Source organism: Schistocerca americana, chromosome 2 (genome assembly GCF_021461395.2).
Source record: "Schistocerca americana isolate TAMUIC-IGC-003095 chromosome 2, iqSchAmer2.1, whole genome shotgun sequence".
Taxonomy (NCBI): domain Eukaryota; kingdom Metazoa; phylum Arthropoda; class Insecta; order Orthoptera; family Acrididae; genus Schistocerca; species Schistocerca americana.
This window is the reverse complement of record NC_060120.1, coordinates 543,313,132-543,339,131: the sequence shown is the minus strand read 5'-3', so window position 1 is coordinate 543,339,131 and position 26,000 is coordinate 543,313,132. Positions and strand designations below refer to the sequence as shown.

Here is a 26,000-nt window from a genome sequence, read left to right as displayed (position 1 = left end):
TTTATCATGAGTGAAAAGTGCTTGACTTGCCGTAGAATGGTTAGGTTGGGGCTTTGGTGTGATGGGTGCTGTAGTTTTTTCCATGTGGGTGACTGTAGTGGCGTGGGAATAGGGGAAGTAAATGAGACTCATCAGTGGTTTTGTAGGATTTGTAGTAGAGATAGGAAGATACTAGAACAGGAGGGGAAAATTGTCGCCCTTCAGGCTGAGTTAGACAAGGCCAGGGGAGATCTTGACAGGTTAAGGAGGGAGAAGGGTAAAGAGAGGTGGGAAGTGGCAACAGGCAACAGGAGGAACAGGCCTAGAACTTTGTCTGACAGCTTCATGGTGAATTTGGAAAATAGATTTGACCTGTTGCTTCAGTTAGAAGCTGGTGAGCCTCAAGCAGTTGCAGGTGTAGACAGGGCACAACAAACTTTCAGCAGCAAGTTGAAAAGTAAGAATGTAAGGAAATCAGTAAAGAGAAAGAAAGTGTTGTTGTTAGATAGTTCCCATGGAAGAGGTGTTGGACAACTTTTGCAGGATGAAGTAGGATCAGAATACCAGGTCACCAATTTTCTTAAACCTAGTGCTGGTCTGGAGCAGGTGACAGAGGATTTAGGATCACTTTGTAAAGATTTCACTAAGGAAGACACCGTGGTTATAGTGGGTGAGGCAGGTAACAGTATTGACAGAGATCCTGGGTACAGTATAGAGAGTGACCTGGCGAAGATTGCATCAGCATCGAAGCACACTAGTGTTGAGTTTGTATCTGTTTTTGGGCGCCATGACCGACCTCATTTGAACTCTTCTGTCAAGAGAGTTAATTTGGAGCTGGAACGGCTGCTTATGTCGGGTGCAGGGTCACACATTGGTGTGGTTCCTGTTGATTCTCTCAGTAGGTGGGATTATACTAGGCATGGCCTTCACCTCAACAGGAAGGGGAAGGGTAAATTGGCTGGGGAAATAGCAGGAAAGTTAAAGGGGGGAGGCACTGTCATGAGTGGTAAAATACCAGTGGTTATAGGGTTCAGAAAAGACCCTTTTTTAGGGTAGGGAGGACAGAAAGAAAGCAAATTTTAAGAGAGATTAGAACTGAGACAAACCTTAAGTTTGAGAAAGAAATAAAAAAACATAATTCCAGCTTATTACATCAGCATAAACAGCAATTGCTTAAGAATTTTCAACAGTCAACAGATATTATAGCTCTACCAAATTTTAACTCAGTCAATGTGAAATGTGAGCTATCTTTATTGCATCAAAATATTCAAGGACTGATAAATAAAATTAATTAATTAACTATCTGCATAGATGAATTAGAGTCTTCAAACCCAGCTGACATAATCTGCCTCTCTGAACATCATGTGACCACTGGTATAGAACTTTTAAGTATTATAGGGTTTAGGTTAGCATCTCACTTTTCTAGATCAGAAATGGAGAAAGGAGGAGTTGCCACATTCATTAGGAACTGTCATAAATTTAAGAACATAGACATTCATAAATTTTGCCTAGAACAGCATATGGAAGCATGTGCAACAGAATTAGAATTTCACAAAAAATCCTTCATAATATTAAGTGTATATCGAGCACCTGCAGGTAACTTTAATCTGTTTGTAAACCACCTTGAAGCTGTTCTGGCCCATTTAACAACCAACAGCAAAGAAATAGTGGTTGCTGGTGATTTCAATGTAGATTTCCTTAAAGACTCTCCCAATAAGAACTTATTTGAGTTAGTAACACTATCATTCAACTTAATTCCCACTGTAAAGTTCCCTACTAGGGTAGCCACTTGCTCACAAACAGCCATTGATAATATCTTTATAGAAAAGTCCAATGAACAAAATTATATTACAAAACCAATAGTCAATGGCCTCTCAGACCATGACATGCAGTTCCTTCTGTTAAATGTTAGTACTGAACAGGATATAAAATCTGTTATATCTGAGCTCAAGAGGGTAATCAATAAGCCAAAAATTGATTATTTTGGGACACTCCTCAGAGACATTCACTGGACGGAAGTTTACAGTGCTCATGGCATGAATGAAAAATATAACACTTTTGCTAATAAAGTGCTTACCTTATTCGAACACTGTTTTCCCCCCAAACTTACCAAGGTTAGAGCAACGTCTACAAAAAAGCCATGGATTACTCGAGGAATAGGGGTATCTTGTAAAACAAAAAGAAAACTGTATCTGTCAATCCGAAACAGTTCCAATGTTGATGCTATAGCACATTATAAGAAATACTGCAAAATATTAAAGACTGTAATACGAATGTCAAAGCAAATATATTACAAGGAAAAGATAGTCATATCAGGTAACAAAATAAAGACAATATGGGATATAGTGAAGGAGGAGACCGGTAGAACCAGACATGAAGAGTAACAAATAGCATTAAGAGTAAATGATACATTGGTGACATGTGTATAGTGTTGCAGAGCTTTTTAATAAACATTTTATAACTGTCACCGAAAAGATGAGGTTGTCAGGTTTGGTAGATGCTACTATGGAATACCTCAGACCAGAAATTTCAAGCAACTTCCATAATATGAATTTGACCCTCGCTACCCCAACAGAAATAATGTCCATCATAAAATCTTTAAAATCAAAAACATCTAGTGGGTATGATGAAATATCAACAAAGTTAATTAAAGAATGTGATTCTGAGCTAAATAACATATTAAGCTATCTGTGTAACCAGTCATTTATCAGTGGAATATTTCCTGAATGGCTGAAATATGCTGAAGTTAAGCCACTGTTTAAGAAGGGAGATAAAGAAATAGCATCAAATTTCCGTCCAATTTCACTGTTGCCAGCATTCTCAAAAATTTTTGAAAAAGTAATGCACAGTTGGCTTTATAACCATCTTATCTCAAATAACATACTGTCAAAGTCACAGTTTGGATTTCTAAAAGGTTCTGATATTGAGAAGGCTATCTACACTTACAGTGAAAATGTGCTTAATTCATTAGACAAAAAATTGCAGGCAACAGGTATATTTTGTGATCTGTCAAAGGCATTTGACTGTGTAAATCACAATATCCTTTTAAGTAAATTGGAGTATTATAGTGTAACAGGAAATGCTGCAAAATGGTTCAAATCTTATATCTCTGGCAGGAAACAAAGGGTGTTATTAGGAAAGAGACATGTATCAAGCTATCAGGCATCATCCAACTGGGAACTAATTACATGTGGGGTCCCACAAGGTTCCATTTTGGGGTCTTTACTTTTTCTTGTGTATATCAATGACCTTTCATCAGTAACATTACCAGATGCCAAGTTCGTTTTGTTTGCCGATGATACAAACATTGCAATAAATAGCAAATCAAGTGTAGTCTTAGAAAGATCAGCTAATAAAATATTTGTGGACATTAATCACTGGTTCCTAGCCAATTCTTTGTCACTAAATTTTGAAAAAACACACTACATGCAGTTCAGAACTTGTAAGGGGTGTCCCACGAGCATATGTCTAACATACGATGACAAGAAGATAGAAGAAGTGGACAGTGATAAATTCTTGGGATTACAGCTTGATAATAAATTCAACTGGGAGGAGCACACCACAGAACTGCTGAAGTGTCTTAACAAATCTCTGTCTGCAATGCGAATTTTGTAAGACATAGGGGATATAAAAATGAAAAAGCTGGCATACTATGCTTACTTTCATTCCATAATGTCATATGGGATTTTTTTTGGGGTAATTCATCAAGCCAAGCTAAAGTTTTCCGGGCACAAAAATGTGCAGTAAGAGTTATATGTGGTGTGAACTCAAGAACATCCTGCAGAAGCCTGTTTAGGGAACTAGGGATACTAACTACTGCTTCTCAATATATTTATTCCTTAATGAAATTTGTCATTAAAAATATATCACTTTTTCAAACCAACAGCTCAATTCATGGAATCAATACTAGAAATAAGAATAATCTTCACAAGGATTTAAAGTCACTTAGTCTTGTACAAAAAGGTGTGCATTATTCGGGAACACACATTTTCAATAACTTGCCAGCAGCCATAAAAAGCTTAACAACCATTGAAATTCAGTTTAAGAGAAGCCTAAAGGATTGGTGGCCAACTCCTTCTACTCCATTGATGCATTTCTCAGTAAAACCAACAGATTTTTTATATATCAATATCTTTATCAATATCTTTAAATATGTCTGCTTGTGTCTGTATGTGTGGATGGATATGTGCGTGTGTGCGAGTGTATACCTGTCCTTTTTTCCCCCTAAGGTAAGTCTTTCCGCTCCCGGGATTGGAATGACTCCTTACCCTCTCCCTTAAAACCCACTTCCTTTCGTCTTCCCCTCTCCTTCTCTCTTTCCTGATGAGGCAACAGTTTGTTGCGAAAGCTTGAATTTTGTGTGTATGTTTGTGTTTGTTTGTGTGTCTATCGACCTGCCAGCGCTTTCGTTCGGTAAGTCACCTCATCTTTGTTTTATATATATATATATATATATATATATATATATATATATATATATATATATATATATATATGTATATGTATATGTATATATATATATAAAATAGAGGGAAACATTCCACGTGGGAAAAATATATCTAAAAACACAGATGATGTGACTTACCGAATGAAAGTGCTGGCAGGTCGATAGACACACAAACAAACACAAACATACACATGAAATTCAAGCTTTCGCAACAAACGGTTGCTTCATCAGGGAAGAGGGAAGGAGAGGGAAAGACGAAAGGATGTGGGTTTTAAGGGAGAGGGTAAGGAGTCATTCCAATCCCGGGAGCGGAAAGACTTACCTTAGGGGGAAAAAAGGACAGGTATACACTCGCACACACACACATATCCATCCGCACATACACGGACACAAGCAGACATTTGTAAAGGCAAAGAGTTTGGGCAGAGATGTCAGTCGAGGCGGAAGTACAGAGGCAAAGATGTTGTTGAAAGACAGGTGAGGTATGAGCGGCGGCAAATTGAAATTAGCGGAGACTGAGGCCTGGCGGGTAACGAGAAGAGAGGATATACTGAAGGGCAAGTTCCCATCTCCAGAGTTCTGACAGGTTGGTGTTAGTGGGAAGTATCCAGATAACCCGGATGGTGTAACACTGTGCCAAGATGTGCTGGCCGTGCACCAAGGCATGTTTAGCCACAGGGTGATCCTCATTACCAACAAACACTGTCTGTCTGTGTCCATTCATGCGAATGGACAGTTTGTTGCTGGTCATTCCCACATTGAAAGCTTCACAGTGTAGGCAGGTCAGTTGGTAAATCACGTGGGTGCTTTCACACGTGGCTCTGCCTTTGATCGTGTACACCTTCCGGGTTACAGGACTGGAGTAGGTGGTGGGGAGAGGGCGCATGGGACAGGTTTTACACCGGGGGCAGGTACAAGGGTAGGAGCCAGAGGGTAGTACATAAGACATATACAATATAACTTCTGCGCAATTTCAGTGCAGTAATGTGTTCATTGTAAATGTGTGTGTGTGTGTAAGTACAATCTAACTTCTGCACCATTTCAGTGCAGTAATGTGTTAATTGTAAATAAGTATTATAGTAGTTGTATTACATGTTTATTACCTTATAAATAAATAAAACACTTTTTTATTTTAAATTCAGTGCACTAGTATTTGTAAAATGACTTTCATATAATGTTCATTAAAAAATGACGATCATTCCACTTGGGATCTGTGGAATGGTACATTAGCTTATTTGTTTTAGTTGTGAATATTTGTCAAGTATTGTTGTTTTTCTGACATGTTCCACATTCTGGAGGACCTCCTCACTACGGATCAATTGGAAAGAAAGTAAATCTAATCTAATAATGTCTAAGCCACTCAATGATATCTTCCTGCCATCACATCTCCATCAACCAACAGCCACAGATTGCTGCCCACCCTGTCCATCAGATCATTTATCTATATAGAGAATAAGAGTGGTCCTATTACACTTCCATGGGGCACTCTTAATGTTACCCTTGTCTCTGATGAACACTTGCTATTGAGGACAACATATTGGATTCTATTACATAAGACATCTTTGAGACACTCACATATCTGGGAACCTAGTTCATATACTTAGACCTGCATGCAGTGGGACACCGTGTCAAATGCTTTCTGGAAATCTATGGATATGAAATTTGTGAGTTGTCCTTCATCCATGGTTCACACAATATCATGTAAGAAAAGGGCAATCTGAGTTACACATGACCGATGCTTTCTGAATCTGTGCTGATCTGTGGACAGAGGATTTTCCATCTCAAAGGAAATATTATTGCATTTGAACTCAGAATATGTTCAAGAATTCTGCAGCAAACTGACATCAAAGATATTGGTCAGAAATTTTGTGGGACTGTTCTTGTAGCCTTCTCATATGCAGGAGTCACCTTTTCCAGTCACTTGGGACTTTGCGTTGGGTGAGAGATCCACGATAATGCAAGCTAAGTAAGGGCCAATTCTGTAGAGTACTCTCTGTAAAACTGAATTGGGATTCCATCTGAACCTGGCAACTCATTTGTTTTCAACTCTTTCAGCTGCTTCTTTCAGCCAGGGCTGACTACTACTGTATCCTCCATATGGGACTCTGTGTAACAGTCACATGATGGAATGCTTGTACAATCCTCCTGCACAAATGATTTCTTAACTAAGTCATTTAAAACTTTAACTTTCCCTTTGCTTTCTTCAATTGCCTCACCAGACTGGTCAACGAGTGATAGAACCCTTAGACACACTTAGTGATTACATGTGGGACCAGCGTTTTATCAGCTTCTTGTTAAGATATGACAGTGGAAGTTGTTATACAATTTGTGTAGTGACCTTTTTAGAGAAGCATGAATTTCTTCTAACTTTTGCCTGTTGACTTTGGTGCATTCTTTTTTGACCCAAGAGTGCAACAGTCTCTGCCTCCTCAACATTTACTGAACTTTCTTACTAAACCACAATGAGTCGTTTCCATTGTTAATCCACTTACTCAGCACATAGTTCTCGAGAGCACAGTGTACAATCAGTTTAAACTTTGACATAATTCTTCTATGTTCGTCATACCATCTAAGTGGGATGCTAACAACTGCCTGGTTGTTCTTTCTAGCAAAAATACTGTCCTAGCTTTCTTGATGGATTTATTAATTTTAGTAAACATTGTTGGTATGATGACATCATGATCACTAATCCTTGGCAGTATACTAACACTATCAATAAGGTCAGTCTTTTTCGTAGCTACAAGGTCTAGAATACTTCCAATGGGTGTGAAATGTCAAATTAACTGCTACAGACAGTTTTCGGAAAATTTGTTTATAGCTATTTTACAAGACTGTCTGTCAGCACCACCTATAATATCTTTTTATTTATTTATTTATGTCTGTAGAACATTCTGTACAATGGTATTGGACAAGTTTACATCAAGTTTGAAAAATTACAGGTTTAAAAAATGCATAACTACACGCATATACGTAAAATCACTAGTTTCTTCTAAATAAGCCTCTAAAATACAAGCATAACACAATTTTAAAAAATGTTGATACACATACATAATAACTAAAGATTTTATCCTTTCTGAAAGTTTTTACATACACTGATGTACAAAATAAAAGCAACAAACCACTATTTCCCCATCCTACATCTAATTCATGATATAATCATAAAAAACTGTCAACAGATGTCTATGTGATTGTGTTCTGCACAGAAGATGGCATTCCAGTCAACGGACAACCATGCCAATGATGAAGTCAAGACACCAGTCAAATGGGGTAGTGACTGTCGGATACTCCCACATCCACAATCGCTGTATACACAATCACAGGCTGTGCAGTACGGCGCAGGGAAGACACCTGCCAGACTTTCTGTGGTGGAGGGCCATAGGAAGAATAGAAGGAGGACAGCTGCAAGCAGATGTGGTCTGACAGCTTAATGTGAATTGTTCTGTTGCTTCCAGAGAGACAGAGGACTGTTATTCGGCTGCAAGGGCATGATGGTACTGTCTTAGTACTGCACGGCAACTGGCACCTTAGCTCACAGCATCCACTGGATGCATTTCACTGAGGCAAACAGTGTACAAAAGGCTTCAGCAGAGCGGCCTTTATTGCCGGAGACATGCTGTATGTGTACCTCTGACGCATCTTCTCAGAAGGGAGCATCTAGAGTAGAGTCGTCAATGTGCTACCTGGATGGTCGAACAGTGGGCCAATGTTCTTTTCAAAGATGAGTCCTGATTTGGTCTGGAGAGTGATTCTCGACGGATTCTCATCTGGAGAGCACGTGGAACACAATTTCTGGACCCAAACACTGTGGGGAAAAGACCTATATCGAGAAGGATCCCTAAAGGTTTGCACAAGGATTATGTTGACCACTCAAACAGGTCTTTGTGAAATTGTACAGGTGAATCAGCAAGGTTTAACTGGTGTCAGGTATGATGACGAGATCTTCATACCTCATGTGTGGTTGTTGATGCTGTGGGTGCAGACTCTGTACTGATGGACAATAACGCTCGACCTCATAGAGCATGAGTTGTCAATGTTTTCTTGGAAATGGAAGATATTTCACACATGACATGGCCTGCTTGCTCTCCCTATTTGAATCCCATAGAGCTTGTCTGGGATGCGATAGGGAGATGGGTTGCATCGTGACAGCATCCACCAACCACTTTCCAGCACTTGTGAGTAGCTCTGCAGGAAGAATGGGTGCTATTGCCGCAATGTTAGGCTGATGACTCATTCACAGCATTCCCCGACATTAGCAGGCCTGTATTGTGCCAGAGGCGGTCACACCCCATACTGAGCACATTAACCAGTTGTCACAATGTGTGTGCAAATCTGTTAATTTGGAAAAAATGAAGAACATTTTTGTCTAACATTATGCATGTTGTAGCTGTTTACGTTATGTATTCTTTACATTGTTTCTGCTATACTATCACCTGTTTATACTGTTTCGTGGCAAAATGAATGCAACCTTGCAAAATTTCTGTTTGATGCTTTAGTTTTGGATATCAGTGTATTTGCACAGTTACATATGAAACATCACATTAATTTTTTGCTTCAAGCTATTCTTTTACACTGGACAAATTTTAATCAAGTGATATTCAGTTTATTTTTGAAAGCACACATGTTTTCTGTTATCTTTATATAGTTTGGCAAACTGTTGCATAGATGTCATCCTGCTTTTACACACCACTTGTCTGTTAATTAGAGCTCAATCCCTTTAGTATGATAACCATTTTTATTTCTTGTGTTACAGTTATGGATATCTCTGTTTGACAAGGCAGCATGGTTACTTTCTACATAAATAATCATTTCACACATGTATAGTGATGTTTTTTTTAATACGTTTAGTTCCCTGAATTTTTTCTGCAGGAGTCTCTAGGAGATAATTTGGACCATGGATTTAGTTTCATGCCTGTGACACAATCTGTCAATGAGACTCTCTGCTTTCTGTTACAAAGGTAAAACTACATCCAAGTAAGAGGGATGACACTGATGCCATAACACAGCAGTTATGCTATGTATAATTTTGTAATTCACACAATTAAAGCCTTTTGAAAGATTAAACAAAATAAAATATGTGGGGTCTGACAAGGATCGGTACTAGACCTCTGTTGTTCTCCTTGGGCCCAATTTGCTGACAAGTTGAAATGGGGTCAACACACAGATAAATTTGTTGATGTAAAGTGAAAAGTACTCTCTATCTTTTTTTGTTTTTCTTCCTTGTTGTCTTGTGAAATTATCTTCTGGGCCAAAAACCTAAAGTGAGTAAAGTATTTATTCAGCAGAAGTGAACGCTGAGAATATTATATAAAATAGATAACAACAGGCCTACATCTAGTAGAAGCCTTTTTCAGGAATTTGGAATTATTACACTCACTTCTCAACAGATTGCCTCCTTAATGGTGTCTACTGCTGACAATAAAAAACACTTTCAGTGGAGCAGTAATTTGTATGACCACAAGATACAAAAATAATTTTCATGTAGACATTGCTTTCTCATCTAATGTTAAGAATGTAGTTATGCAGCCTGGTGGGGAGGTATACAATTTCCCATCTAATATAAAGCAAGAAATTGGAAATCTCTACCAACTCAAAAGAAAATTAAAAACAGACCTCATTAGCCACTCTTTCGACAAATCAGCAGAATATCTAGGTTCAAAGAGTAACAGAAATTATACAAAAACTCTAAAGATGAGCAATACTCTTCCATTATCTAGGAGATGAAATGCAAAAACACATTAATATACTGCTAAATTACTCTCATGTGGAAGCAACATATTTTCTGTCTGTTTAATGAAATAACTGATCAGTATTCACACTGATTAGCCTATTAGTTGGTTCAAAGTATAACTTCTATCCAACAAAAATAAACTTCTAAGCACTAGATATTTGCAGAAACAAAAAGTGATGAAGCTGTCACTTTTGTAAGCAGAGGTACCTTCATCCATAAAAGAGGATTTTTTAGGATTTAAGGACATCATATGACCTAGGAATTAAGCTGAAGATAAATATAGGATTCCATGTCAATGTAGCATAACAGGTCAGGTTGAAATGCTGTTGATTTTCCTTTCATTCTGTTCCACTTTGCCTGCCTTGAGGTGTATCCCTATGATAAATGCCTGTTAAATCCATCGATGATCCCAAGTGTTCCCCCCCTAGCTTCCTTCCTACAAGACGAAGACTGCTAATCACCTGCTGGATGATATTCCAGTGGAAAATTGTTAGTATAGACTGCAAAAATTCGATGGAAGTCTGCTAGACAGTCGTATCTGGATGTTGACGGTGAAATGAAATGAAAATGAAATGATTGTATGACACTGATGGCCGAAGTCCCACTTAGGGAAGTTCAGCTGCTGAGTTGCAATCTTTTCTGTTGACCCCACATCTGGCGACTTGCTTGTCAATGATGATGAGAATAACACAACACCCAGTTGCCGAGTGAAGAAAATCTCTGACCCAGCAGGGAATCGAACCCAGGGTCACTGCATGGCAGGCAGATGTGCTGACCATTCAGTTAAGGAAGCAGACTGATTATTAAGCACTCAACAGTGCCAAAACAAAGCAAAAAATGAAAATAAAACTAAAAATTGAAATAAATATAATGAAAGAGATGGTGTATGTAGTTCAAACAAAAAGGAAAATGGGAAGCTGCAAATGAGAAACAGAAACTTGGGACACATCCAGTTAGAAGCCCAAAACAAATAAAAAAACCAGAAACAGACATCAATTTATTCCATAATTTCCTTACCTGCCAACTAGGATCAGCATTTCGGTAGTAAAGGAAGTTCTCACGAATCCAGCTGTATATAGCAGAAAGCGTCATTTTGTTGCTATTGGCACCCATGGCCATACATATCAGAGTAGCATAGGAGTAAGGAGGTTTACGGTCTCCACAGTTGCGATAATCTTCTATGTTTGCAACAGGTACTGTAGCTGGAATGAATTTCAAGAAATATAATTTATTATTTTCATATTTAAGTGCTACCAAGTCTCCTAAAAATGATTAGCAATTTGTAAAATGATACAGCAAGCAAACAGTGACTGTTATTACAGCCATCACAGCAAACAACCAATGTGTTAGCTCTGAAACCTATTTTAAGGTGCCTCCCTGTAGTAATAACTAGTATTACTAATAAATAATACTTTAGTTGCAGAGCCTGGTAGTCACTGAATTGTGTCCTTCAATCATGATGTAATTACGATCTCAACTATTTGATAATATTATTAATCCTCTGGTTTCATATTTACATCTGACAGGGTTGTAGGACATCCACATACTGATTGACTATATGAATCTCTTCAGCAACTGTCACTCTTTGTTTACTATTTCAAATTTAAAATCACATTAATGTACAAAGTAGCACTTTCATGTGCACAATATCTCACATAAATGGAATACAGAAATTGAACATGTGAATATGAACAGTTAAAAATGTCATTATACTCACCAACAGGAAATGAAATCAATGGTAGAGTCAACACAAAACAATTACAAACAGATTATTTCTCTCAAAGCTCAGAAAGAAAGGGAAAAGAAGGTCAAGGAAAGTAAGTTGTAAAAAATCTTGCATGAAATGAGATACACAGCAGGAAGGGATGACTGAGAGAAAACGTGAGAAACATTCAATTTCCAACCCATATCACCTACACTTATTTTAGCTTTTCAGGGGATTGAAATTATAATTTCTAAGAGTACCTCTTAGTCATAAAGTAATATTCATTTCTGGAATAAATCTTTCACAGCTGTCATACGTTGTGCCTAGATATCTCTGCCCAGTAATACCATGGTCCGTGAAAGTCCAGTTTCTGAGTTTGAGTCTCAGTCTGGCATACAGTTTTAATCTGCCACTATGTTTCATAACTTCTATTTCTCTCAATACAGCAAAGCCTTCCATCTGTTGTTCTTCACAGCTGTGTAATGTATTTATAATCTCAATGCAGAACACTAATAATTAATAAAAGAATCTGTTGGTTCATTATTGATAGCTGGAACATATACCATCAGCATATACCATCAGCATTACTGATAGCCTCTGCATTGAGTGTCCATAAACCACACACACAGTATAACAATTTTGTTGAAACTCATGCAGGTATTATTTCGAAGATGCCTTAAAAAGAAATAATGAAAAATGTTGCTACACTGGGACCATTTTACTCTGAATGATACAAATGTGTTGTAACTGATTATGTATATACAAGAGGTCTTTATGTTCAATGAAAACTTTAGAGCAAATTTTGATTATTTCCACTGGGAGATGCAAATTTTCATCAATGCTTAAACCCAGAATTACACTGCCAAATGTAAAAAGATAAATAAAACAAATGTCACAAGTCAGTGGTTTCATCTTGCAGTTGATGAGGGCATAATATGACTAATAACCATACTTTTTTTTTTAAATTGTCTGATTCAGAATTTTTTCCCTTCCCAAAATCAAAAAGTATGTTGTTGTTAATCCTCACACTTCAATAAATGCAGACAGAAAGAAGAATCTGAATAAAACTAACAGTAGCGCAGCCTTCAGAAAAAAAGTATATATTCAAATCTCAGAGTCAAATGTCATGCAGTTACTTATGTTATTATTATGAAATTTTAAAGGGCAAATAATCAGAGATAAAGAAAAAAAAATTATACAATCATTAGCGTTGATATCTTGAAGACAAAATGCTGAACAAAAATGGTAAAAAGCTTCTTAATTACTGAAAATCTTATAGTTTAAAGCAGGGCTTGAATTTAATTAATGGTGATCACTTCTAGTGAAACTGAAACTTCATTGTGCTTAGGGTTTGCCCCTCTCACAGGTGAAGTCTCATCTCCTCAACATAAAGGACATGAAAACATAAACAAAAAGGTATCACAAGAGTGTGTTAAGAATCAGGAAACATAAAATATGGTATTGTGCAAAGTCCAATCCTCAAACCATTTCAATACTTGATTGACTTGAATGATCTTTCAAGTACATAAAACGATCATTATAAAACTATAATGTTTATTTATAACACAGCCATATTGACCAGTGATACCACATGCAGTCAAGACAAAAGTTTAACAAGCCCACAACAGGTTCACAGTGAACGGCTCACATTTGTTATTCATTCATTCTTCATGTTCTATAGATAACATCACAATGGGTTATGCAACAAATCAAACCATACATTAACAAAGTGAAGCAGTTGTTGTAAACTGAATGAATAATGAAATTTTCTGGAAGATCAAAATTGTTGACCAGACAAGGACTCAAATTTGGGACCTCAACTTTTGCCTTTAGCCAATAATGTTCTTTTTGACTGAGCAGTCTAGGCATAGCTCGTGATTCACCTCTACAGCTGTCAGTACCTCTCTTCTACTTTCCAAACTTCACAGAAGCCCTCCTGCATACTTCTGCTGGACTGTCACTTCAGGTAAAAAGTATTTCAGGGAGATGTGGCTTATCCACAGCCAAGAGGCTGTTCTCAGAATGAATACTTCACTCTGCTTCTGTGTGCTCACTATTTTGAAACTGGGTGGCTGTTCTGAAAACTATGTGCCAGCCAATGGCATTACCAGCAGAGATATTCAGGCATGGCTCATGGTATGCAGGAGAGCCTCTGCAAAGCTTGGAAAACAGCTTGAAAAATATGCGTACTAGCTTGGAAAATATGAGTAATAAGTTTTGGTCTTCCATAAAATCAGTAAATACTTAATCACTCAGTGATCATACAGGCACTGAAAAGGAAGATAAAAGAGGGAATACTGAAATACTGAATTTGGTAATCAAAAATGGTTTCACCATAGAAGATCGTAATACAGTCCCTCCATTTACTCAATGGCAGACATTGAGATAACAGTCATGGAATGGAAAAGCAACGACAATTGCTTAGTAGTGGAAAAGCATCAGTGCCAGATGGGATACCTGTAAAATTCTACAAAGACTATGTGAAAGGACTTGGACCCCTTCTAGTAGCAACTTATCATAGTTTTCTGGAGCAACAGAGGGTACCCAGCTCCTGGAATAAGGTTCAGGTCATTTCCATTTTCAGGAAAGGTCACAGGACAGATACAAATAATTACAGGGCTATATCATTGACATCAATCTGTTGTAGAATTATATGACATGTCTTATGCTCAAGAATTATGGCATTTTTGGAGAACAAAAATCTCCTCAATAAAAATCAACATGGACTCTGCATACAGAGATCTTGTGGAACTTGGGTTGTTCTGTTCCTCTGTGAGATTCAGAGCACAATAGCCGAAGGTGCTCATACTGATGGCATGTTTCTTGACTTAAAGCATCCATTTGACACTGCCCCATGTTGCCGTTTAGTGGAATAAATAAATATGAGCTTACTGAGTGTTGGACCAGATCTGTGACTAGATTCAAGACTATGTTGCAGATAGAACTCAACATGTCACTCTTAAAGGAACAAAATCAACAGGAACAAAATCATCTGATGTAAAGGCAATTTCTGGAGTACCCCAAGAAAGTGTGATAGGACTGTTGCTGTTTACAATGTGTATAAATGATATAGTAGAAAGTTTTGGAATCTCTTTACAACTGTTTACAGATAATGTAGTTGTCTATAAGAAAGTAGCAATGCTATGTATAAAAGAGCGAAGTTACCCACAGAGGGTTGATGAATGCTGCAGGCACTGGCAATTGACCATGAATGTAAATAAATGTAAGATATTGCGAAAACACACTGCAGGCACTGGCACTTGACCATGAATGTAAATAAATGTAACATTTTGTGCAAACACACAAAACAAAATCCACTACTTCACAACTATACTACTGATGACAAATTGATGTAAACATTTCTACTGTCAAATATCTAGGAGTAACTATCCAGAGTGACCACAAGTGGAATGACCACATACATCTACATCTACATGGATACTCTGTAAATCACATTTAAGTGCCTGGCAGAGGGTTCATCGAACCACCTTCACAATTCTCCATTATTCCAATCTCGCATAGAGCGCGGAAAGAAGGAACACCTATATCTTTCCGTACGAGCTCTGATTTCCCTTATTTTATCATGATGATCATTTCTCCCTCTGTAGGTCGGTGTCAACAAAATATTTTCGCATTCGGAGGAGAAAGTTGGTGATTGGAATTTCGTGAGAAGATTCCATCGCAACGAAAAACACCTTTCTTTTAATGATGTCCATCCCAAATCCTGTATCATTTCTGTGACACTCTCTCCCATATTTCGTGATAATACAAAACGTGCTTCCCTTCTTTGAACTTTTTTGATGTACTCTGTCAGTCCTATCTGGTAAGGATCACACACCGTGCAGCAGCATTCTAAAAGAGGACGCACAAATTTAGTGTAGGCAGTCTCCTTAGTAGATCTGTTACATTTCCTAAGTGTACTGCCAATAAAACACAGTCTTTGGTTATCCTTCCCCACAACATTTTTTGTGTGTTCCTTCCAATTTAAGTTGTTTGTAATTGTAACATCTAGGTCTTTAGTTGAATTTACAGCTTTTAGATTAAACTGACTTATCTTGTAACCAAAGTTTAACAAATTCCTTTTAGCACTCTTGTGGATGACCTCACACTTTTCATTGTTTAGGGTCAACTGCCACTTTTCGCACCATTCAGATATCTTTTCTAAATTGTTTTGCAGTTTTCTTTGATCTTATGATAATTTTATTAGTCGATAAACGACAGCGTCATCTGCAAACAATCTAAGACAGCTGCTCAGATTGCCTCCCAAATTGTTTATAGAGATAAGAAACAGCAAAGGGCCTATAAAACTACCTTGGGGTACACCAGAAATCACTTCTGTTTTACTCGATGACTTTCCATCAATTACTACGAGCTGTACCCTCTCTGACAAGAAATCACAAATCCAGTCACATAACTGAGACGATATTCCACAAGCACACAATTTCACTACAAGCCGCTTGTACGGTACAGTGTCAAAAGGCTTCTGGAAATCCAGAAATACGGAATCAATCTGAAATCCCTTGTCAGTAGCACTCAACACTTCATGTGACTAAAGAGCTTGTTGTGTTTCACAGGAACGATGTTTTCTAAACCCGTGTTGACTGTGCGTCAATAGACAGTTTTCTTCGAGGTAATTCATAATAAATAAAACAAGAAGGAAAAGCAGATGCCAGACTTACGTTCATAGGAAGAATCTTAAGGAAATGTAACTCATCCATGAAAGAAGCGGCTTACAAGGCACTTGTTCAACAGATTCTCAAGTACCATTTATCAATCTGGGACCCTTACGAGGTAAGACTGTCAGAAGTGATAAAGTAGATCGAATGAAGAGTGGCACAATTCTTTAAGGGATCATTTAGTCAGTACAAGAGTATTACAGAAATGCTCAACAAACTCCAGTGGCAGACACTACAAGAAAGATGTTGTACATCATGGAGAGATTTACTTTTGAAATTTTGAGAGAACTTTCCAGGAAGAATCAAACAACATATTACTCCCATCTCACAAAATAACCATGATGAGAAAATTTGAGAAATTAGAGCTAATACAGAAAATTACTGACAACCATTCTTCCCATGTGCCATTCATGAGTGGAACAGGAAAGGGGGGGGATCAGTTAGTGGTACCAGAAGTACCCTACACCATACATTGTAAGGTGCTTGCAGAATGTTGATACATATGTAGATGCCACGTGAATGAAAGATGTAGTTTCAAGAACTGTTCTATTAACCCAACAAAAACATCCTATTCCAGGTCTCTCAAGGGCACTCTCTACCCCATCAGGTGCAGGACCACATGTGAGAGCACTCGTCATCTGTTGCATCTTTTTTACATCCTTTTATGTGAGCATGACCACCTACCAGGTGCCTATATGTCCATTGTCATACTCGGCCAGGAGCAAATTTGACTACTCAATGGCAGAGCATCCCACTAAGCACAATATATTCAGCTTTAATGGCTACTTCACAATCCGTTCCATTTGGATCCTTTAACTCAATACCAGCTACTGTAAATTGTATAGATGCAAACTATCCTTACAACACGAAATTCAGCCCCACAATCCCTCCATCCTCAAACAACATTAGCTGCTGTTCAACAGCCTCCTTCACCCCTACTGACATACTTTCACCTCCCCTACTCTTCCACATCACATTAGTCCAATCCTTCAATTTTTAATCTTCATCCACCCGGTTCTTTCCATGTTCTCCACCTTTCTCTGGTCTATACTGCCTTTCCCTAAATCACATCTCCTATATCAACAATTACCACGTGAAACTTACTCTGCCCACACCAGGGAAAGCTCACTGGTGCTAGAGGTGCCTTCCCCTACTGCCTCTTCTTCCCTCAGCTGTCATTCTTGTTACTTTCCCTTCCCATACCCCTACCAATTTGTTTCTCTCATCTCTCCAACATAATCCCTCATCCCAGTTGGGTTTCAGCACTAGGACAATGCAGCTGTATACCTGTGTGTGTGTGTGTGTGTGTGTGTGTGTGTGTGTGTGTCTGTGTATGTGTGTGTGTGTGTGTGTGTGTGTGTGTGTGTGTGTGGTGTGTGTGTGTGTACAATGTTTTTTATATGTTGGCAAACACCCATACTGAGCATGAGAGAGTAAACTGAGCTGACTACAAACTGTTTCTGAATGTCAGTCTCTACATCACTATCGCCACCTCTTTTCTTCTTTATTTTTCATCTCATAATTGCTTTTATGCAGTGTGCAGAAAATCTGACTACCTGAAAAGACTTCCAATACATAATTCATCCGCTTTTTTCGCTCTCTTGGAATCTGTATGTATGTAATTCCATAGTTACTATGTTTTACACATTAATAATTAGTTGATTACACAATAATAATTATTTACTTATACTAGATCACAAGAGAAGTTTGGAACTCACAGTGAGAATTTCGCTGTAGTGGCTGTTGCTGAGTGTGAACGGGCAGTGGAGATGGTCCAGGTGAGGACGGTGGTGTTGGCAAAGATGAGATACTCATGATATTGAGATTGTGTAGCCAGTTGAGGCTGGTAAGATCGACATCACTCCCAGCATGGCCTCCTTCCGTAAATTCCGAGCTCATTGTGCCAAAATTGTTACATTACTGCAAATAGAAAAAGAAATGTTTTCATGAGTGAACCACTGCAGTTTTAAAGTGGCAACTTGTAAAATCTAAAAAGACTTCACAGTGTTATCTTTAATTTTCCAGTTTAAATAGTCACTAAATACTTCTCTAATAGTAATAGTAGTGACTCATACTTAGTTGAAAGTGCATGCTCCCCCGCCCCCCTCCCCCTCCCCTGACGATCACGCGCGCAGCACGCTCACACACACACACACACACACACACACACACACACACACACACACAATTGTCATACATAATTCCTCCCTTGTCAGTATAGGTGATTACTGTTTATAACTCTTGCTATACATGCTTCACTCTACTAGCTGCTATCATGTGCATGCAGGTGAAGCAGCAGAGATTACTTTATAATTGTGACATTGAAGTCACATAAGCACACAACAAAGACTTCAGTGCATATAACTTCTCATTTCAACACTTTATTTATTAACAGGATAAAGAGTGTAGAGCAATATTTTCATTGCTGTGAGGTATGATAAAGTTAACTTTATAACACTTACACTATGTGATCAAAAGTATCCGGACACCTGGCTCAAACTACTTACAAGTTCGTGGAGCCCTCCATCGGTAATGCTGGAATTCAATACGGTGTTGGCTCACCCTTAGCCTTGATGACAGCTTCCACTCTCACAGGCATACATTCAGTCAGGTGCTGGAAGGTTTCTTGGGAAATGGAAGCCTATTCTTCACAGAGTGCTGCACGGAGGAGAGGTATCGATGTCGGTTGGTGAGGCCTGGCACAAAGTCGGCGTTCCAAAACATCCCAAAGGTATTCTATAGGATTCAGGTCAGGACTCTGTGCAGGCCAGTCCATTACAGGGATGTTATTGTCGTATAACTACTCAGCCACAAGCCGTGCATTATGAACAGGTGCTTGAGCGTATTGAAAAATGCAATCGCCATCCCCAAATTGCTCTTCAAAAGTGGGAAGCAACAAGGTGCTTAAAACATCAATGGAGACCTGTGCTGCAATAGTGCCACACAAAACAACAAGGGGTGCAAGCCCCCTCCATGTAAAACACAACCACACCATAACATCATCGCCTCCAAGTTTTACTGTTGCCACTACACTCACTGGCAGATGACATTCATCGGATCAGTGTACCATGATTTGTCACTCCACATAACATTTTTCCACTGTCCAGTCATCCAATGTTCATGCTCCTTACACCATGCGAGGTGGCATTTGGCATTTGCCAGCGTGTTGTATGGCTTACGAGCAGCCTCTTGACCATGAAATCCAAGTTTTATTACCTCCCACCTAACTGTCATAGTACTTGCAGTGGTTCCTGATACAGTTTGGATTTCTTGTGTGATGGTCTGAATAGATGTCTGCCTATGACACATTATGACCCTCTTCAACAGTCAGCGGTCTATGTCAATCAACAGACGATGTCAGCCTCTACGCTTTTGTGCTGTACGTATCCCTTCATGTTTGCACTTCACTATCACATTGGAAACAGTGCACCTAGGGATATTTAGGAGTGTGGAAATCTCACATACAGACATATGACACAAGTGACACCCAACCACCTGACCATGTTCGAAGTCTGTGAGTTCCGCAGAGTGCCTCATTCCGCTCTCTCACAACATCTAATAACTACTGAGGTTGCTGATACAGAGTACTTGGCAGGAGGTGGCAGCACAATGCACCTAATATGAAAAACGTATGTTTTTGGGGGTGTCCGGATACTTTTGAACACATTGTGTATATTCTATCATCAGACAACAAACATATAAATCAGCAAAGAGTAACATGTGATAACAGGACAGTATTTGCTTAGTTTAGTGAATTTAGTCGATGCTTAGTGTCGTTGACAGTGATTTGCAGGATTTCTGGAGCTGAGGCTGACATTTATGCTTCAGTTAAGTTCCTCAGAGAGATATGAACTGTTATTCAGAAATTATGACAGGGTATTGATAAAAAGTACTTGCAAGTGATATACTGCCAGGCTTCTATTTTAGTCCTTACTGCTTAAGTAATTGCTGTATTTTTGCTCTCTCAATACAGAGGAATCTTCAGAAAATATAAAATACTAACCACCTCCTCTATGTATGTCCTGCAGGCAATAATGTTTATGAAACAAATTCTAGAATATAATGTAAAAAACATAATGTAAATAGGTTCGATACACGTGGAAGGGCAAACTTTCACAGAACTGCAAGTAAAAAAAAAATAAAATAAAAAATAAAAATAAAAAAAATGTAGGGACAATTTTTTATAACAGATTACCATCTGATCTCAAGACAGCTAATTTAAATACCTTAAAAAATAAACTTAAACATTTATTAATAAAGAAAAGCTGTTATTCAGTAGAAGATTTCAAACTGTAATATCCTTTTCTAAAACAGTGTATACAGAACAAGATTGTTTTTGCAACAAAAAACGGTAATTTCTGATCTTTGTTTCAACTTGCAATGTCTCTCTGTAATACAGTGTATGTAGCACAAGTAAGTTTTTTCAACAAAAAATGATGATTTCTCACCTTCACTATTTATATCAATGTGTGCACTTATGTACCGGGTGATCAAAAAGTCAGTGTAAATTTGAAAACTGAATAAGTCACGGAATAATGTAGATAGACAGGTACAAATTGACACACATGCTTGGAATGACATGGTGTTTTATTAGAACTAAAAAAAATACAAACATTCAAAAAATGTCCGACAGATGGCGCTTTATTTGATCAGAATAGCAATAATTAGCATAACAAAGTAAGACAAAGCAAAGATGATGTTCTTTACAGGAAATGCTCAATATGTCCACCATCATTCCTCAACAATAGCTGTAGTTGAGGAATAATGTAGTGAACAGCACTGTAAAGCATGTCCGGAGTTATGGTGAGGCATTAGTGTCGGATGTTGTCTTTCAGCATCCCTAGAGATGTCGGTCGATCACGATACACTTGCAACTTCAGGTAACGGACTGAGGTCTGGGGACCTGGGAAGCCAAGCATGACGAAAGTGGCGGCTGAGCACATGATCATCACCAAACGATGCGCGCAAGAAATCTTTCACGCTTCTAGCAATATTTTGTTTTATTTTTGGTTGTAATAAAACCTCATGTCATTCCAAGCATGTGTGTCAATTTTTCAAATTTTCAAGTTTTCAAATTTATACTGACTTTTTGATCATCCGGTATGTTAACCAAAATTTTGTATATGTGAACTAAAATGTATGACAATTCTGAAAACTGATTGTTGTATGGACAGCAAACAAATAAATAAACTACAATGAATTCCACTTCTAAACTAGTTCTCTATCATGTATTTTATTTGACATATTTTATTTTACTTTTAATTTTTCTTGAAGGAAAAGTTTAAAGAAATTTTTTTCTAATATCATTTAATAAGTAAATAGATATCTGTACCACACAAGTCTCAATTTAACCAATGGTGGAAGGCCAGGTACACAGAGTGCCTGAATCAATCTCTTCCATTCATGTTCTTCCATGGATGGTGTATGGGATAAAAAATTGTTGGTATGTCTCTTTATATGTCAAAATTTCTCTAATTTTTCTTTAATGACCATTACACTAGATGCATATTGGAGGAGGTAGGATATTTCTTCACTAATAATGGAATGTAGGCTAGTGTAATTTTGAGATAAAAGCTCTACGCAATGCAAAACTTATTTGTTGTAACATCTCTCTTTGAAGTTTGTTAGACATTTCTGTGACACTCTCACATTAAATTAACAACCCCATGAAAAATTGGACAACTCTTCTTTGACTCTTCTTTCTCTATTCTGTTAAATCAAATTGGTAACTGTTCCAGACCAATGAAGAACACCCAAGCAAGAGGATAGTAAAGATTTCGTATGCTACGTCTTTTGTGGTTGAATGGTATTTGAATAGGTTTCTTCAAATTAATCTGGGGCTTATCATGTGTCTATCCCATGATTAGGTTTATGGAGTTCCAACATGATTCACCTTAAACTACTCCCAACTGATACTTCTATACATTTGACATTTGTCAATGATTACTGGCATTGTAATGAAATATTGGGCCTCTTTGTATGTTTGTGTGGATTACATAATATTCATGCACATTGTGTATCAGCTGCATTTTGTAACTGTTTTCTAGCCACATGATTTCCTATATAACTATCATCTCAGAGAGCTAAAATTATCTTCTGACACATTATTCACACACAATATGAATGATAATTGTCTTATCACACATACTGCTTTCACTTCTGATGATATCTCTCCATTAAGTACAAACACTGGAATCTAGGAAGTCTTCTGTACAACTCCAAATTGTCCTGATATTCTGTGAATAAGTCTTGTAATCCCACTGGACATATTGATTGATCATTCAATATAATTACATGTATGTTTGGTTGGTCACTAGTCTAGCTTAAATATGCTGAAGTTATACCTCTCCACAAGAAAGGGGACAAAGAAATGCCATCAAATTACCGACCGATCTCACTTTTGCCAGCTTTTTCAAAAATCTTTGGAAAGGTTATGGTCAGTCATCTACTTAAGCACCTTAGTGAAAATAACATACTGTCAAAGTCGCAGCTTGGGTTTCTTAAGGGTTCTGATATTGAGAAGGCAATTTACACTTACAGTGAAAATGTCCTTAATTCATTAGACAACAAATTAGAGGCAACTGGCATATTCTGTGACCTGTCAAAGGCTTTTGACTGTGTGAATCACAGCATTCTTTTAAGTGAATTAAAATATTATGGCATCACTGGTAGTGCTGCATAGTGGTTTCAGTCATATCTTACTAATAGAAAACAAAGGGTGTCATTATGTAGCACTTCAGCAGTAGGTAATCAGACATCATCTGATTGGGAAGAAATTTCATGTGGTGTTTCCCAAGGTTCCATACTAGGTCCACTACTTTTTCTTGTGTATATTAATGACCTGTCATCTGTTAGATTACCAGATGCCAAGTTTGTCTTATTTGCGGATGATACAAACATTTCAATAAATAGTAAATCAAATATAAATTTAGAAAGGGCAGCTAATCAAATTTTTACTGACATTAATAAGTGGTTCATTACCAATTGACTGTCATTAAACTTTGAAAAGACCCACTATATGCAGTTCAGAACTTCCAAGAGATTTCCTTCTAGTGTGTGTATAAAATATGATGACATGGAAATAGGAGAAGCTGAGAGTGTAAAATTCTTAGGATCACTACTTGGTAATAAACTTAGTTGGGAGCAACATACTAATGAGCTGCTAGAGTGCATAAACAAGTCTGTGTTTGCAATGCAAATGACGTCACACACAGGGGATATAAAAAAACTGGTATATTTTGCTTATTTTCACTCCATTGTGTCATATGGTATCATATTTTGGGGTAACTCCACAAACCGAGAAAAAATTTTTAGAGTACAGAAGCATATAATAAGAGTAATGTGTAGAGCAAATCCAAAACATTATGTCAAAACCTATTCAAAGAATTGGGCATACTAACAACAGCTTCTCAGTATATTTACTCCTTAATGATATTTGTTGTAAATAACTACCTGCTTAGTACACAGTATCAATACCAGGAATAAGAACAATATACATGAAGATTTAAAATCACTTACTCTTGCCCAGAAAGGAGTCCAGTATTCAACAATGCATACTGTCAATAAATTACCAGCAACCATTGAGAGTTTAGTTTCAGACAAGGCACAATTTAAATATAATTTAAAAGAATTTTTGGTGACCAATTCCTTCTAATCCATCCATGAATTTCTCAACAGATGCAGTAGACCATTTTAATGAAAATTTATTATACTTTAATTTTTGACAATACTTGGTTGTAACAGCCAAGTAACTACCTACTGTGTGAATGATGGATGTATGCAAAGCAGATGCAAGTCTTAAGTCTGTAAATAGTGGAAGTTTAATTTTAAATCTAGTACATAATTTGACTGTTCTTAACTGAGTAACATTGAAATGAATAATTTACTTAATATTTGACAATACTTGGGTGTAATAGCCAAGTAACTGTGTGAATGATGGATTTAATGAAAGCAGATGTAAGCAATAAACCTGTATATATTAGATGTTTAATTTTAATTCATGTACATAATTTTACTGTTTATTGGCTGAGGATCATTAAAATTAATGAAACTCAAGTTTTTCTATTTACAGTTTTGTAATGTGTTTATCTGACATTTTCCACACCCAGGAGGATCCCCTCTTTTGTGGGTCTATGGAATGAATAATTAATCTAATCTAACCTACTAGTGATACATTTACCAGCACCAGATCACAAGGGTAATGAGTGACAGATTTATGCACTGTAGCAGATAATATCAATTCCACTCATTTCACCTCACTGTTGTGTACTATATGCTATCTGGTACACTTATTTATGAAGACCTTGTAGTACTTTGCTATTTTTCCGGACATTGATTTGGTCTATGTTATGCTCTGTTTTCATGTAACATCACGTCTGTTTCTTAAAGCACTGGTGTCTCTGTTCTCCATTAGACTGCACATTGTGCCTTCTTTGAGCAAACTGATGGTATGTGTATGTAACAAGAGTATTTCCCAGTTGGACACACTTACAACATTCTTCAGCAATAACAGTTCAGCAGGTAAATCCATAGACTGTTTTAATTTCGAAGAGTACTACCTCCAGAAGTCTCTGTTTCTTCATAGTTAAAGAAGGCTCAGGATCTATTATATTCTTTGATTCATTTGTACTTAATAGGTCTTAATTTGTGTTGTTGAAGAAGCAGACATAAAACAGCAATGATGTAGATTGTTTGGAGCCACAATCCTCACTATGCTGGAACAGGAATTTTCAGGCCACTTTGCTGAGTGTTATAAACAATATGGAAAAGCAGTTTTTCATGCTCTGAAAACAACAGCTTGATCGCAGCATGAGTCCATACAGAAGCTGTCGGATCCAGCACACTTACCATCATTGGCAGTCTGGCTTTCTGACCATTTAATGAAGCTCAGGACATCTGGGAAGTAAACTAAAGTCATTTAGCACTTCACTTCCAGGCAAGTGACATAAAATGCCCCAAGAGACAGTAAGCATTTCTATTATTTACAACTCCATAGCTCTATCTTGTGCAAAAATTTAGCCCTTTGCCTAATTCTTCAGTGCTGCCCTTGAACACTAGTAACTCACTTGGAGTAGAAAATTCAAAGTCATGTGTTCTTGTGGAAAACTGAATACAGAATCATTAACACCTGACTTGGTGACCAGATTGACACAGGACAATGAAGTGTGTGTTCAAGCATTAAGACAATCCAATCATTCTTTAACTGAAGTTTTGTGTATAGCCAGGGCTTCTGACATTTTATGAGGAGCTCAGGCTAACTTTTCCACAGGAAATAACTGTCATCTTGATCAGCAAGTGTGTCATGGCCTAGTACATCTGATGGTGTACAATAATTACAAAAACATTGCACAGTCCATGATGAAATGGAGTTGTTCCTGCTCAAGCTATGATGTGTGCACTCCCAGAAACAAACGAGAACATTTTTCCACACAAGTGTTCATCCCCCCCTCACCCCCACCCTTTAAC

The 26,000-nt window shown here is 37.6% G+C and overlaps 1 protein-coding gene across 1 annotated transcript in view; it reads right to left on the bottom strand.

Annotated features, from left to right (window-relative positions):
• LOC124594157 (forkhead box protein J1.2-like) overlaps positions 1 to 26,000 on the bottom strand; it is a 281,291-nt gene that overhangs the window by 52,646 nt on the left and 202,645 nt on the right. The window contains exons 2-3 of the mRNA XM_047132513.1: positions 18,254 to 18,455; positions 11,172 to 11,356 (exon numbers count right to left, since the gene is read on the bottom strand). Coding sequence (XP_046988469.1) covers positions 11,172 to 11,356; positions 18,254 to 18,434 — 366 coding nt within the window. The 5' untranslated portion in view covers positions 18,435 to 18,455. The remainder of the gene's footprint in view (positions 1 to 11,171; positions 11,357 to 18,253; positions 18,456 to 26,000) is intronic.